The 13,081-nt window shown below is 67.1% G+C and overlaps 2 protein-coding genes across 2 annotated transcripts; one reads left to right on the top strand and one right to left on the bottom strand.

Moving 5' to 3' along the window:
* The first annotated feature begins 212 nt into the window (after window positions 1-212).
* On the top strand, window positions 213-5,059 carry FSCN2 (fascin actin-bundling protein 2, retinal). The gene is made up of 5 exons (XM_030287278.4): window positions 213-2,854; window positions 4,072-4,228; window positions 4,312-4,433; window positions 4,502-4,669; window positions 4,749-5,059. The coding sequence occupies exons 1-5, from the start codon at window positions 2,032-2,034 to the stop codon at window positions 4,952-4,954; spliced, it is 1,476 nt and encodes a 491-aa protein (XP_030143138.1). The 5' UTR covers window positions 213-2,031; the 3' UTR covers window positions 4,955-5,059.
* A 287-nt stretch (window positions 5,060-5,346) lies between these two features.
* On the bottom strand, window positions 5,347-13,081 carry FAAP100 (FA core complex associated protein 100). Its single transcript, XM_072937124.1, has 10 exons — window positions 12,967-13,081; window positions 11,911-12,084; window positions 11,157-11,275; window positions 9,992-10,956; window positions 9,337-9,487; window positions 7,680-8,434; window positions 7,289-7,425; window positions 6,578-6,694; window positions 6,096-6,182; window positions 5,347-6,023 (listed from the first exon to the last, which is right to left on the bottom strand). Exons 2-10 carry the CDS (start codon window positions 12,073-12,075, stop codon window positions 5,889-5,891), a joined length of 2,631 nt encoding a protein of 876 aa, XP_072793225.1. The 5' UTR covers window positions 12,076-12,084; window positions 12,967-13,081; the 3' UTR covers window positions 5,347-5,888.

Here is a 13,081-nt window from a genome sequence, read left to right as displayed (position 1 = left end):
CGGGTGACACCCCCATGCCGCGGGTCCCCGGGGGACACCCCGGCCGCACCCCCCACCCGGACACAGCACCGGGGCCGCCCCGCGTGGGCCGCCCCCACCCGTGACTCAGGGAGGGCAGGGCCGGGCAGGGAGGGGCAGGGGCGGGAGGACGAGGAGGAGGAAAAGGAGGAGGAAGAGGAGGAGGAGGAGGAGGAAGAGGAGGAGGAAGGAACCACCCCCGTCCCGCCCCGCCGCCCGGTGTGTGTCCGTCCGTCCGTCCGTCCGTTCGCAGGGGCGGAGTGATGGGATGGTGATGAGGGGGTCCCACCTCGCAGGCCCCCGATACCCTTCCCGATCCCCCAGCGGACCCCCCGAGCCCCTGCCCTGACCCCCCCGGGCTGCTGGGGCACAGTTGAGGCTCCCCCATCCCTCTGCCAGCTCCGTCAGACCCTGGGGGCTCCGGGGAGCACAACAGCCCCGCACCCCTCGCTGCACGGAAACCAGGAGGGGCTCCCCCCATCAGCACCCCGACACCCTCCTGACCCCCACCCCAAGACCCTGCCTGACCCCCCCGGGCGTGTGGGGCACAGCTGAACTCCCCCCTTCCCCTCTGCCAGCCCCCCAGCAGTGCAGTGAACTGGGGACCCCCCTGGAAATCGGGGGGTCACCCACCGCAGCCCCCCGCGGTGCTCTGGCCAGAGGGGTTGTCACGGGCATGTCGGGTCTCCGCAGCCCTCAGTGGGGAGGGGTCTGTCTGTCCCCAGGGACACGCTGTTCCTGTGGGACAGCGCCCAGAGCCCCCCCGAGGGGAACCTGACCCCGCCGGGGGCCGAGGGGGGGCCGCGATGTATAAATGCCGCTCCCGGCTGCGCTGCCGGGCAGGTGCCGGCGGGCACCCACCGGGAGCACCCCGCCGCCCACGGCCCCCCAGGACCCTGACCCACTTATTCCCCCCGCGGCGTGGGCCGAAAGCCGAGCCGGCTCCGTTTCGGGGGTCAGTTACAGGCTCGGGTGTCGCGGCTCGGGGGGCCTCGGCACCCCCCGGCGCGGGCAGAGCCGGCCCGGCATGAAAAAGTCATGAGCAACCAAAGCTGGGGCTGTGTGCGGGAACAATAACCGGCACCGGGCTGACACCGGAGCCGCGGGGCCGGGGGGATGGCGGCGGGAGCCGGTGCGGCATCGCCGCGGCACGGCCAGACCCGGCACGGGGGTCGCGGCACTTCGGGGGGCCCGGCGGTGACACAGCCCGTCCCTGCCTGTCCCCAGGTGCCCCCAGTGGAGCGTGGCCCAGGCCGGGGGTCCCAGTGGCTGCGCCTTCCCCAGCTGGGGGGTCCCAGCAGGGCTGGGGTTGGAGTGGGAACTGTCTCCTTCAGCGCTGTCCCCTCCTGCCCCCCACGCCCCCATCCTCTCCTGTCCCCGCCAAGGGGCCGAGCCCTCATCCCTGTCATGAGTTCCAGGCGGCCTCAGCCGAGAAGGAGCCCACGCCCCGGGGGTTGGCTCTGGGGGCTTGGGGTCGTCCGTGACCCCGATCCCCAGCTGCAGGAGGGATTTGGGGCCGCAGGACAGATGGAGGCCAAGGGCCCCAAAGCAGGATAAAAGGTTTACACTAATCAAAATGCCTGGCTAATTGGAAAAGGCGCTTAGGGGCTGGCCGGGAGGCGGCGCGGCTGGAGGTGACCCGCTGCTGAATCAGAGGGGCCGGTAACCTTAACCCGCCGGGATCGGAACGGATACGCCGGCCCGGATCGGGTTCCCACCCAAGTTTTCCACCCGCGGCTCCGCCACAGCAGGACGGGGCCGCGGCGAGGGACGGTGGCGTGGCCGGGGGCTGCCGCGGTGCCCCCTCGCCCGGGCGCCCCCGGTGCCCATCGCAACCCGGCCGGTCTCTAATCCCACCTGCGGGTCAGCGAACGGGTCGCAGACCCCCGGGCCCCCGTCCCGCTCCTGGGTCCGGGGCAGCGCAGCCGCCCCCGCCGCGGGCGCTCCGTCCGGCCCCGCCGCGACGCCCGGGCTCGGCAGCGCCGGGGAGCCCCCGCCGGCCCCCGGGGGAAGATGCCAACGAATGGGATCCACCAGGTGCTGAAGATCCAGTTCGGACTGATCAACTGCGAGAGCCGGTACCTGACGGCGGAGAGCTTCGGCTACAAGGTGAACGCCTCGGCGCCCAGCCTCAAGCGCAAGCAGATCTGGACGCTGGAGCAGGATGAAGCCGACAGCTCCATCGTCTTCCTCAAGAGCCACCTGGGCCGGTACCTGGGCGCCGACAAGGACGGGAAGGTGCGCTGCGAGGCGGAGCAGCCGGGCCGGGACGAAGGCTTCAGCATCATCACGCAGTCGGACGGGCGCTGGGCGCTGCAGTCGGCCCCGCACCGCCGCTTCTTCGGGGGCCGCGAGGACCGGCTGTCCTGCTTCGCCCCCAGCGTGACCGAGGGCGAGCTCTGGACCGTGCACCTGGCCATGCACCCCCAGGCCAACCTGCTGAGCGTCAGCCGCCGCCGCTACGCCCACCTGAGCGCCCACGAGGACGAGATCGCCACCGACAGCAACCTGCCGTGGGGGGTGGACGCGCTCATCACCCTCTGCTTCCAGGACAAGAAGTACAGCCTGCGCACGGCCGACGAGCGCTACCTGCGCTGCGATGGCACCCTGGTGCCCGAGCCCGGCGCTGGCACCGGCTACACCCTCGAGTTCAAGGCCGGCAAGTTGGCGTTCAAAGACTGCGACGGGAAGTACCTGGCGCCCACCGGGCCCACCGGCACCCTCAAATCCGGCCGCAGCTCCAAGCCGGGCAAAGATGAACTCTTTGACCTGGAGGAGAGTCACCCCCAGGTGGTGTTCACGGCGGCCAATGGCAGATATGTCTCCATCCGGCAGGGTAAGAGCTCTCCGCACCGCCCGCCCGCTCCCTGCCCACCCAGGGACCCCCACGCACCCACAGCTCCGTGGGAGCACCCCTGGAACCCCCACCCCAGGGCAGACCCCACAGTAGCAACCCCACAGCGCTGTGCCTGCCTGGGGGGGATCCTTCAGTCGCATCCTGGGGACATGGGGGACCCCAACCTGGCTGCTGGAGAGAGACACGCGGGGTCCTGTCTGCCTGGGGGGGCTGAGGTCAGTGAGGATGGAGTGGGAGCAGCTGTGGGGCGGGCAGGGCTGGGGGGGAAGGCGTGGGTGCGTGTGTACACACGTGTGTGCATGTGCAGGGCTGTGTGTGTGAACGTGTGCAGGGCTGTGGGTGTGCACAGGTGTGTACGTGCACGCACACACACAGGTGTGCCATGCTCTGTGTGTGCACAGGTCCACACGTGTGCCTGTGCACACCACACACGATGTCCTGTGTGCACACGTGTGTAGAGCCAGCGGGCGTGCCCACAGGTGAGCAGAACCCCTTGTTTGAGACCCAAAGGACCCCACTCGCCCACAGGTGCCCCCCAGGGACAGTGCCACCCCTGTGCCAAGCAGCTTAGTGCCCGGTGACGAGGGGGACCAGCTATAAATAGGGGTTTGTGACCAGATGGACATGGTGGTGACAAGCTGATTAACCAGCCCAATTAGCACAATTGTTCGCAGGAGGATTTGGGGGGAGGGCGGCCGTGGGGCAGCAGAGGTGATGGTTGGAGTGGGACAATGGCTGGAATGGGATTGGTGCTGATGGCCAGAGCAGGATCACTGCCAATGGCCACAGCGGGAGCAGTGAGCATGGACACAGCGGTTTTGGTGACAGTGGCCAACAGAGTGGAACCGATACCCATGGCTGGAATGGGACAGTGACAATGGGCTGGACTGGAACTGATGGCCCGAGTAGGACTGGTGACAATGGCTGTTGTTGGATCGGTGCCTGTGGCTGGATTGGGATTGTTGACAATGGCCAGAGTGGGGTCACTCAGGATGACTGGAGCAGGACTAGTGCCAAAGTGGGATCGGTGACCATGGCCAGACTGGGGCTGCTGCCCAGCGCCAGGACAGGACCAGTGCTGGCAGTCAGAGAGGGACCAGGGCTGGCTGCTGGACCAGGAGTGGCGCTGACGGCTGGAGTGTGACCAGTGCTCATGTCCAGCGCAGGACCAGCACCAACATCCACTCTCCCCCCAGGTGTGAATGTCTCGGCAAACCAGGATGAGGAGCTGAACCACGAAACCTTCCAGCTGCAGATCGACCGCGACACCAACAAGTGCAGCCTCCACACCAACACTGGCAGCTACTGGACCCTGGTGGCCCACGGGGGCATCCAGGCCGTGGCCACCGAAATGTGAGTGAGGCTGCAGCGTGGGCTGGAGAGATGGTTTGGGGGGACACGGGCACCCCCAACTCACGGTGTGTCTCTGTCACCAGCGCTGCCAACACCATGTTTGACATCGAGTGGCGCGGGCGGCGCGTGGCCCTGCGCGCCAGCAACGGCCGCTACGTCTGCACCAAGAGGAACGGGCAGCTGGCGGCTGTCAGCGACACCGTGGGTGAGTTTTTGGGGGGTACAGGGAGGCCGGGGGGCGCCCCGGGGTGCTGAGGGCCACGTGCTGCGCAGGGGAGGATGAGGAGTTCACTCTGAAGCTGATCAACCGCCCGATGCTGGTGCTGCGGGGGGAGCACGGCTTCGTCTGCTACCACCGGGGCTCCAACCTGCTCGACTCCAACCGCTCCGTCTACGACGTCTTCCACATCAGCTTCAGCGACGGCGCCTACCAGATCCAAGGTGGGTGGGGGGGGCTATGGGGTTGGGTAGCCTGGAGGGTCCATCCGGCCTGCACTGACCCCCCCGGGGCTCCCTGCAGGCCAGGGGGGCAAGTACTGGTACGTGGCGAGCAGCGGGTCGGTGTGCAGCGACGGGGACCTGTCCGAGGATTTCTTCTTCGAGTTCCGAGAGCGGGGCCGCGTGGCCATCAAAGGGAAGAACGGGCGGTACCTGCGCGGGGACCCCGCGGGGACCCTGCGTGCCGACAGCGAGTCCGTGCTGCGGGCCACGCTCTGGGAGTACTGACCCCCGGACACCCCCACAGCCACCTCTGCCCACGGGCACCCGCCTGTCCCTGGCAGCTGTGCCCCCACCCCTGCGACTCATGGCATTAAAGTCACCTGGATCACACGGGGCAGCGCCGCCTCCTCCTTCCCATCCAGCCCCGTTTCCCTCCCAGGAGCGCCCAAACCCCATGGGAAGGAATGATCCGGGGGTCAGTGGGATGCAGGGAACCCCAGGGGTGCCACACGGGATGGGGGGGGGGGGGGGTCAGCAAAGCAAAGCCACTGCAGGAGCCCGAGGGGGTTGCTCCTCTGCCAGGCTGGGGGAGCAGAGGGGTGGCAGTGCGAGACCCCCACCCCGAGAGCTGCCAGGACCCTCGGGGAGGATGGAAAGGAACAGAGCCAGGCACGGGGTGAGCAACAGGATCGTTTTCATGGCAGACGACAGAGTTACAGACAGTGGAGAGGTGCGGGAGGGGCCGGGGCCGGACCACGCCGCACCAGCATGGAGATACGAGATCATTTATAGAAACAACGGGGGAGCGGAGACCCCCTCCCCTGCCCAGCAGAAAACGGGGCTCCCCCGGGCACAGCACCCTGTTTGTCCTGATCCTGAAGGCGGCTCGGGGGGGGCTCAGCCCGCGGCCGGCCCGGCTCGGCACGGCACGGCACGGCCACTACACTACCACGGATCCACAAGACAGCGCAGCCCCGGGGGGCTGCCCCGGCCTGGCCGGGCTGGGGGGCGGCGGGGCAGGGCTGGGCCAGCCCAGGAGCCCCCGCTCCGCCACCGGAGCCCCGAGACCCCCCGGTGCTGCCGACAACACGACCACGAAACACGCACAGACACACCCCCCGCCCAGCTCCTGCTCGGGTGGGGTGGGGTGGGGTGGGGGGCTCTCCCGTGGGCCCCCACCCCGGCCGGCGGGGTTTGGGGCGGGCTGGCCGCCCCCCGCTCACAGCAGGACCAGGCTGGGGTTCCGCAGCTGCCGGTAGATGTTCAGGAGCTTCTCGGCCGTGGCAGAGCCCTCAGCACCCTCCTCACCCAGGGGGGGCTGGTCCCGCAGGGTCTGCGCCTCCTTCAGCAGCATCTGCGGGAGGGGGTGCGGGGTGAGGGACGGGCTGGTGGTGGGGTCCCCTCGGGGAGGGATCGGGGGGCTCACCTCGTGGTTGGCCTGGATCTGACGCAGGTACTGCATGCGGAGGTCGGGGGGCCCCGAGCCCTGCGCCGCCTGCTCCAGCACCAGCGCCTGTGCGAGGGAGGCAGGGGGGGAGGGAGGGTGCTGGGGCAGCTGGCAACACCCAGCCCCAGGGACCCCAGTCCCGGGAGCCCCAGCCCCAAGGACTCCCAGCCTCGGGAGCCACAGCTCCAGCAGCCCTCAGATCCTGGGAGCCCCAACCTTGGGAATTCCCAGTCTCAGGGAGTCTGAGCCCTGGAGAGCCCCAGCCACAGGGACCCCCCTGAGCCCTGGGGAGCCCCAGCCACAGGGCAGCCCAAGCCCTCAACCTGGGATCCCCAGCTCTGGGGACCCCAGTGGTGCTGGTCTGTCACACCACACTGCCACAGAAACGCTCCCCACTGCACCCCAGGCTCCATTCCAGGGGGTTTGGGGTCACTTTGGGGTGCCCCTGCCCCGGGGGGTACCTGTATGCGCCGGATGATGGCGTGGTGTGTCCTGCACATGTGGGCCAGGGACGGGCTCTCCATCAGGATCTCCACAGCCTGGATGGGACCCGCAGGGCTCAGGTCATTCATGGCCACCTGGACAGCGAGAGCAGTGTCACTGCCACCCTCGATGGCAGTGGGAGGCCAGAACCCCTTCCCACAGGCACCAGGTTCCCCAGAAGGCTCCAGACACCCCCAATCCCTCCCACTCCTCCCAGGAGCAGCTGCCTCCAGCCCGGTGCTACCAGGTGAGCCCTGGCAGAATTAACACTGTCACTCATCACCCTGGGGACATCTGAGCTCTCAGGTGCAAATCCACCTGTGCCAGGTACCTGGGGGCCCCTCAGGTGGGGTCAGGCAGGACAGCTAGGCAGAAATCCCTGTTTTCCCTGTGCTTTTAGAGGGAAATTTTGCATGGGGTGGATTTACAAACCAAATCCAAGTGCATTTTCTAGAACCAAAGAAATGGGAACCTGTGGAGAGGGAGGGAAATGACCACAGCCTTTGGGAAGCCCAGGACAGGGAGAATGGACTGGGGATGCTGCCTGTCCAGCCTGGAGGAGGGGCGCAGAATGGCGTGGCCATGCACCCACTCGTCTCCCTGGCTCCAGCAAGGAGCTGGCTCTGTGGGACAGGGAGCTTCCCTGCAGGCTGACCCATTCCTTGGCTCAGGGCTAACCCATTCCTTGCCTCTCGGACGAGCAGCTGGACGTGGCCACCGTCGGGTGCCGTGCCACACACCGATGCCACCTCTGTGCTGCTCAGCGCCTCGGCCCCGGGGTTCTCAGCCAGCAGCCAGCGCAGGGTGGCACAGCAAAGTGGGACATCTGAGGACCAAAGGACAGAGCAGAGATGTGGCACTGCTGACAGTGTGTGCCCGAGGCAGCCCCTGAAGGGGCAGGGACCCCCCCCCACGCTGGGACATGCTGAGCTCAGTCATGCCACTGCCACGTGTGCCAAGGCTGTGGTGGGGCAGTGGGGTCACACAGCCCTCCTCGCCCAAGAGAGGGGTTGTGACAGTGCCACCCTCGCCCCAGGAGCCTCTCTGTCACTCCTGGGATGCTCCTCTCCAGGGACCCACCTGTTTCCGAGGTTTTGAGAGCGTTTTTCAGCAGCTCCGAGGACACCCGGATGGATGCTGCCGAGGGGGGCAGGTTCTCCTCTGCCGGGGTTTTCCCCTCCTCGGGTTCAGTCTGTTCCCGGGACACTTTGAGGAAGGTCTCCACAGGGTCTGAGGGGGCAGGGGGGGCGCTGGGCCCGGGGGGGCTGCTCCCGAAATGGAGGCACTGGAGCATGTCAATGGTGCATTGGCTGAGGGGCAGGCAGATCCCCTCTCTGTCCGGGGACAGCAGGGGCGAGTCGTCGGGCAGGAAGTCATCCAGGTCCTCGGAGGAGTCGGAGCCGCTGCCCAAAATATCCCGTAAACTGTAGTAGAGGGCACAGGAGATGGTCAGAGGCAGGTCCAGCTTGGTGTCCGCAGCGGGGCCGAGGGGCAGCGTCAGCTCCCGCTTGTTCCCAGGGAGCAGCTGGTCAATGGGGAAGGTGAAGGTGGTGGCCGAATCCATGGATTCCTCCTCTAAGGCACAGGGGCTGGCCAGGAGCTGGACACAGAGGGTCCAGCCCTCCTCCAGGCTGTACTCGCTGCAGTTTTCCAGCAAGCAGGAGATGGTGACGGTGTCCTGGAGCAGGAGGCAGCTCCAGTTGGCAGTGACGGTGCAGGCGATGGGCTTGTGGCCCTCCTGGCTGGAGAGCAGCGCTGCGCTCACGTTCATCACCTGGTTCAGGCTGGCCAGGGCTCGGTTCCTCTGGTCCACGGCCTTCTTCAGGAAGGACACTCTGCAAGGACAATGTGACAGGGATGAAACAACGGCAGGGACGCCAGGATGGCGCTGTGCTGCCAAGTTGAGCTGCTCCTGGCATGATCCCACCACAGGAAACCCCCAGCTTCTCTGCCATGGCAGCCACAGATGCAGGTTCCCATCAGAGCTGACCCTGTGGACAGCCACACTTCAGGAATCCCCCTGTGGATGGAGGTGGGGGCTCGCTCACAGCCCTCCCCACACACAGCCAGCCATGGAGGATGGAGGCATGTGCCTGCCCTGCCTGTTACTGCCGGCTTGGCACGCGTGGCAGGCGCCTGGCACCCTGCCTGTGCCACCTTCTGCTGCCATGGCTGCCGCTGCCAGCCCGCCCACAGCGCTGGGGGTGGCTGTGCCATGGGAGGGGGCTGCCCTCAAACACTGGTTTTATATTATCGAGGTTGGGGGGCCTTCCCAGCCAGGAAAGGTAAATGCTGGAGCAGTTTTCCAAGAGAAAAGCTCAAGGAGAAATAGGGGTGTTCAGCCTGGAGAAAAAAAGGCTCCAGAGAGACATTAGGGTCCCTTCCAGGGCCTAAAGGGGCTCCAAGGGAGCTGGAGAGGTACTTTGGACAAGGGCCTTGAGTGAAGGATAAAGAGGAATGGCTTCCCACTGCCAGAAAGCAGGATTAGTAGGGATATTGGGAAGGAATTGTTCCCTGGGAGGGTGGTGAGGCCCTGGCACAGGGTGCCCAGAGAAGCTGTGGCTGTCCCTGGATCCCTAGAAGTGTTCCAGGCCAGGCTGGATGGGGCTCAGATCAACCTGGGATAGTGGAAGGTGTGCCTGTCCATGGGGGTCTCTCTTATCCAAACCACTCAGAGATTCCATAAATAATTACTGGCAATGACCTGTACAACCCCCAGCTTTGGTGCCACCTTTACCTCTCTGAAGTGTCCCCTATCCCCGACAGCAGCTCCTTGATCCTCCGGCCGATCTCAGCAGGGGTCAGCTCCACGTCTGGCTCCTCGGGGCTGCACAGGCCACAGGACACGAGGCGGCCCTTGGCCGACAGGGCCAAGAGCTCCGACTCCCCTGCAGGCACAGACAGGGCGGGTCGGGGGCCAGGAAGGGAGCAGGGGCTTCCTGGATGGCTGAGGTGGGGGGGACAGGGAGCAGGATGGCACTGCCTCCCCAGGGCAGTGGGATATGATGGAGACAGACGCGGATCACCACAGCACACCCCGCTCATGCACAGACCCCTGAGAGGGGCACCACCCGGTGCTGCCACTCCCCAGCCAAGGCCAGCAGCACCCAGCTGTCACACAGGGCACCTGCTGGTGGCACAGGCAGCTCTGTGGGCAGCCAGTCCAGAGGCGCATTGAACACCCCCTTTTTGGAGGGAGCCCACAGCTGGCCAGTTCCTGTTACGCCAAGCTGGGGGACTGGGAATGGGCAGGGAAGAACAGGAATCACAACGGACAGGACCAACTGACAAAACCAAGAGGAGCCAACAAGGATGAAAGATGGAGCCCCACCCAACCCACACGGAGCTGCAGAGAGAGGAGAGGCAGGATCCCACCCCGCTGCCCCCAGTACCTTCCGAGGCCCGAGAGGACAAGGAAAGAGCCACGACGCTACAGATACTCAGGCTGGCCGGGGACAGCACGGGGGGCAGCACGCCGGCGCCACTCTCCGTGTCCTCGGGGTCCGAGGAGTCGCCCGCCCTGTCCAGGTCGACGGCGGAGATGTCCGAGTGGGTGCTGTAGTACATGCGGGAGCCGCTGCCGCAGGCCGCGCACAGGATGGGCCCCCGCAGGTAATATTCCCTGAGCTCCGGCACCGTGGCCTCCTCCCGCTGATCCGCCTTCACCGCCACCATCTTCCCGTAGTGGCCCACGGCCACCACGCAGTCACAGCCGGGCTCGCCCGCGGGCGGCTCGCCCTCCTCGCCGTCCTCGTCGTCGTCGGCCGCGCGGCGGTCGGTGCGCAGCGCCCCGATGAACACGATGGGCTCCTCCAGGTGGTGCAGGATCTTCACGGGCGGCGCCGGCGCGGACACGTCGCGGCAGCCGTCGGCGGCGGGCGAGGAGCTGAGGGCTTTGAGGGGCACGGAGCAGAGCTGCCCGTCCGGGAAGCCGCACAGGATCATGGGCGACTCCAGCATGGCCACGTCGATGCCGAAGAGGAGGCTGAAGAGGGGCTCCTCCAGCACGAAGCCCCCCGAGCACCAGAGCCCCTGGGTGCCGGGCGCGGCCGCGCAGCACAGCACGGGCAGGAAGCAGGAGGGCGGCGCGTCCCCCGGCTCCCCGGGCGGGCTCCCGGGGCAGAACTCCACCTGGCTGACCTGCCGGTACGGGGGCCCGTCCTGCTCCGGGCGCGGCAGCTCGTGCAGCCGCATCCACCACTTGCCCTCGTCCTGGGCCAGCGTGATGACGAAGGTGCTGAGCAGGGTGAACATGCTCAGGCTGGCGTCAGGGAAGATGCAGGCGTCCGCTTCCACCGGGAAGACGCCGGAAGGGCCGTTGCTTTCTTGGCCGTCGCCGTCCGTCTGCTCCATTAACCTTTGGGAAAACAGGGAAGAGCTCTGAGCCAAGCCGTGGGGAGAAGCCAGCGTGTCCCTTGGCCGCCTCTCTGCCTGGCTCTGGGAAGTGAACTCCTGCAGGAGAGCTTTTAGCACGGCAGAGATGGATCCAGAGCCTCACGTTTCCCGTGGCAGGCAGGGCAGCCCCGGGAGCCCAGGGACGGGGTCACCCCTGCTCACCTGCTCTGCTGCTCCAGGGACACGCAGTAGATCCCGCTGTGGGCACACAGGATGTAGAGCTGCCGGGGCTGGGGCAGCAGCTCCACGTGCCACACCTGGTCGGGGCAGCGGAACACAGCCTGGCAGGGGGGACACGAGCAAATGTCACCTCCCACGGCAGCCGCAGGGGTGGCAGGGACAGGGTGGCTCCCTGCAGAGGGGGATCCGAAGCGATTTCCAGGGACAAACGGATCCCTGGGCAGCACCCCGCTGGGTGTTCCCGGGCGGGGGGTGGGACAGGGGCTGAGGCAGCCTGTCGTTCCCGCTCCCTGAGGGGAAGGAAAACAGGGAGCAGGGTACGTGCTCTACTTTGCCAAGCGGGAGCACAGTGTGGGAGGCAGATCCCGCTCTTACAGCGGTGGATTTCTTAGAAATGATAATCAGAACAAATTAACAAAGCAGCAGCATGTCAGTCAGGGCGCTGTGACAGCAGGGACAGCAGCCAGGCCTGGGGGGAGAGGGGAGAGAAGCCCCTGTGCTGAGGGGAACGAGCCTGTGGAGGCTGATCCAACGTGTCCCACAGCACTGGGAGAGGGGCCAGCTGCCAGCACCCCCAAACCCCAACAAAGCCCAAAGCAAAGGGTGCTGCTTGTAGGGTTTGCTTGTTGGATGCTGACGGAGGGAATCCAGGGATAGGCAGTGGGGACATGTCTAGGGGGTGTCCCCATGGGAGGGGGACACAGTGAACCCCCCCCCACCCCGCCAAGCCCCTCACCTTGAGCACTTTGCCCTCCTGGTCGTACACGTAGACGAACTCGGTGCCGTTGGAGAGGTAGATCTCGTTCTCGTGGCACAGCACCCGCGGCTTGCCCGCCACCAGCCCCCCCACCGGGCAGCAGAATCCGGCCAGGTAATCCACCCTGTGCCCCACCTGCGCCATGGTGCCGGCCTGGGCATGTGGGGAGGGGCAGCGAGGTGTGAGGGGCTGAGCCGGGACCCCCGAGCGGTGGGCAGCGTGTGGTGACACACCCCTGTGCCCCACAGCCCCTTCCCCCCCGAATGAGACCCCCAGGCCCAGCCCCACAAGCAGCCCCCTCCCAAGCATCAACCTCAGCCCCTCCATTCCCACCTCCACAGCTCCCAGACCCCCCCCACCTCAGACCTTGTACCCCAAACCCTCCAGACCCACCCCCGACCCCCCACACCTCAGACCTTGTACCCCAGACCCTCCAGACCCACCCCCGACCCCCCACACCTCAGACATTGTACCCCAGACCCTCCAGACCCATCCCCGACCCCCCCACACCTCAGACCTTGTACCCCAAACCCTCCAGACCCACCCCCGACCCCCCACACCTCAGACCTTGTACCCCAGACCCTCCAGACCCACCCCCGACCCCCCACACCTCAGACATTGTACCCCAAACCCTCCAGACCCACCCCCGACCCCCCACACCTCAGACATTGTACCCCAGACCCTCCAGACCCACCCCTGACCCCCCACACCTCAGACCTTGTACCCCAGACCCACCCCCGACCCCCCACACCTCAGACCTTGTACCCCAGACCCTCCAGACCCACCCCTGACCCCCCACACCGCAGACCTTGTACCCCAAACCCTCCAGACCCATCCCCGACCCCCCCACACCTCAGACCTTGTACCCCAGACCCTGTCCCACAGCCCCCCCCACACTGAGCCCCCCAGCCCCCCCCAGGCCCAGCTGCACCGGCAGCCCCTCCCCAGCCCCAGCCCCGCCCCACAGCCCCCCCCAAGCCCCCGGTCTGTCCCCCCATCCCGCCCCCCCGTCCCTCCCGGAGGGGCCGCGGGTACCGGGCGGGGGGCGCGGGCGGCTCCGCTTTACGGCTGCGCGGCGGCCGCCGCAATGGGCGGGGGGGAGTTTACGACAGGCCGTAAAGCGGCGCGGGCGGGGGCGGCTCCCGGGGTC

This window comes from Taeniopygia guttata, chromosome 18 (genome assembly GCF_048771995.1).
Source record: "Taeniopygia guttata chromosome 18, bTaeGut7.mat, whole genome shotgun sequence".
Classification (NCBI taxonomy): Eukaryota; Metazoa; Chordata; class Aves; order Passeriformes; family Estrildidae; genus Taeniopygia; species Taeniopygia guttata.
Note: the sequence above shows the minus strand (reverse complement) of the source record. Positions and strands in the feature narration are given on the sequence as shown.

Coding starts and splice junctions, on each gene's coding strand:
- FAAP100 (XM_072937124.1), bottom strand. CDS start 12,075: ATGGCGCAGGTGGGGCACAGGGTGGATTACCTGGCCGGATTCTGCTGC. Junction 7,426..7,679: donor TCTCAAAACCTCGGAAACAG/GTGGGTCCCTGG, acceptor TTTGGTCCTCAG/ATGTCCCACTTTGCTGTGCC. Junction 6,695..7,288: donor TCCAGCTGCTCGTCCGAGAG/GCAAGGAATGGG, acceptor CTCGCTGTCCAG/GTGGCCATGAATGACCTGAG.
- FSCN2 (XM_030287278.4), top strand. CDS start 2,032: ATGCCAACGAATGGGATCCACCAGGTGCTGAAGATCCAGTTCGGACTG. Junction 4,229..4,311: donor CAGGCCGTGGCCACCGAAAT/GTGAGTGAGGCT, acceptor CTCTGTCACCAG/CGCTGCCAACACCATGTTTG. Junction 4,670..4,748: donor CGGCGCCTACCAGATCCAAG/GTGGGTGGGGGG, acceptor GGCTCCCTGCAG/GCCAGGGGGGCAAGTACTGG.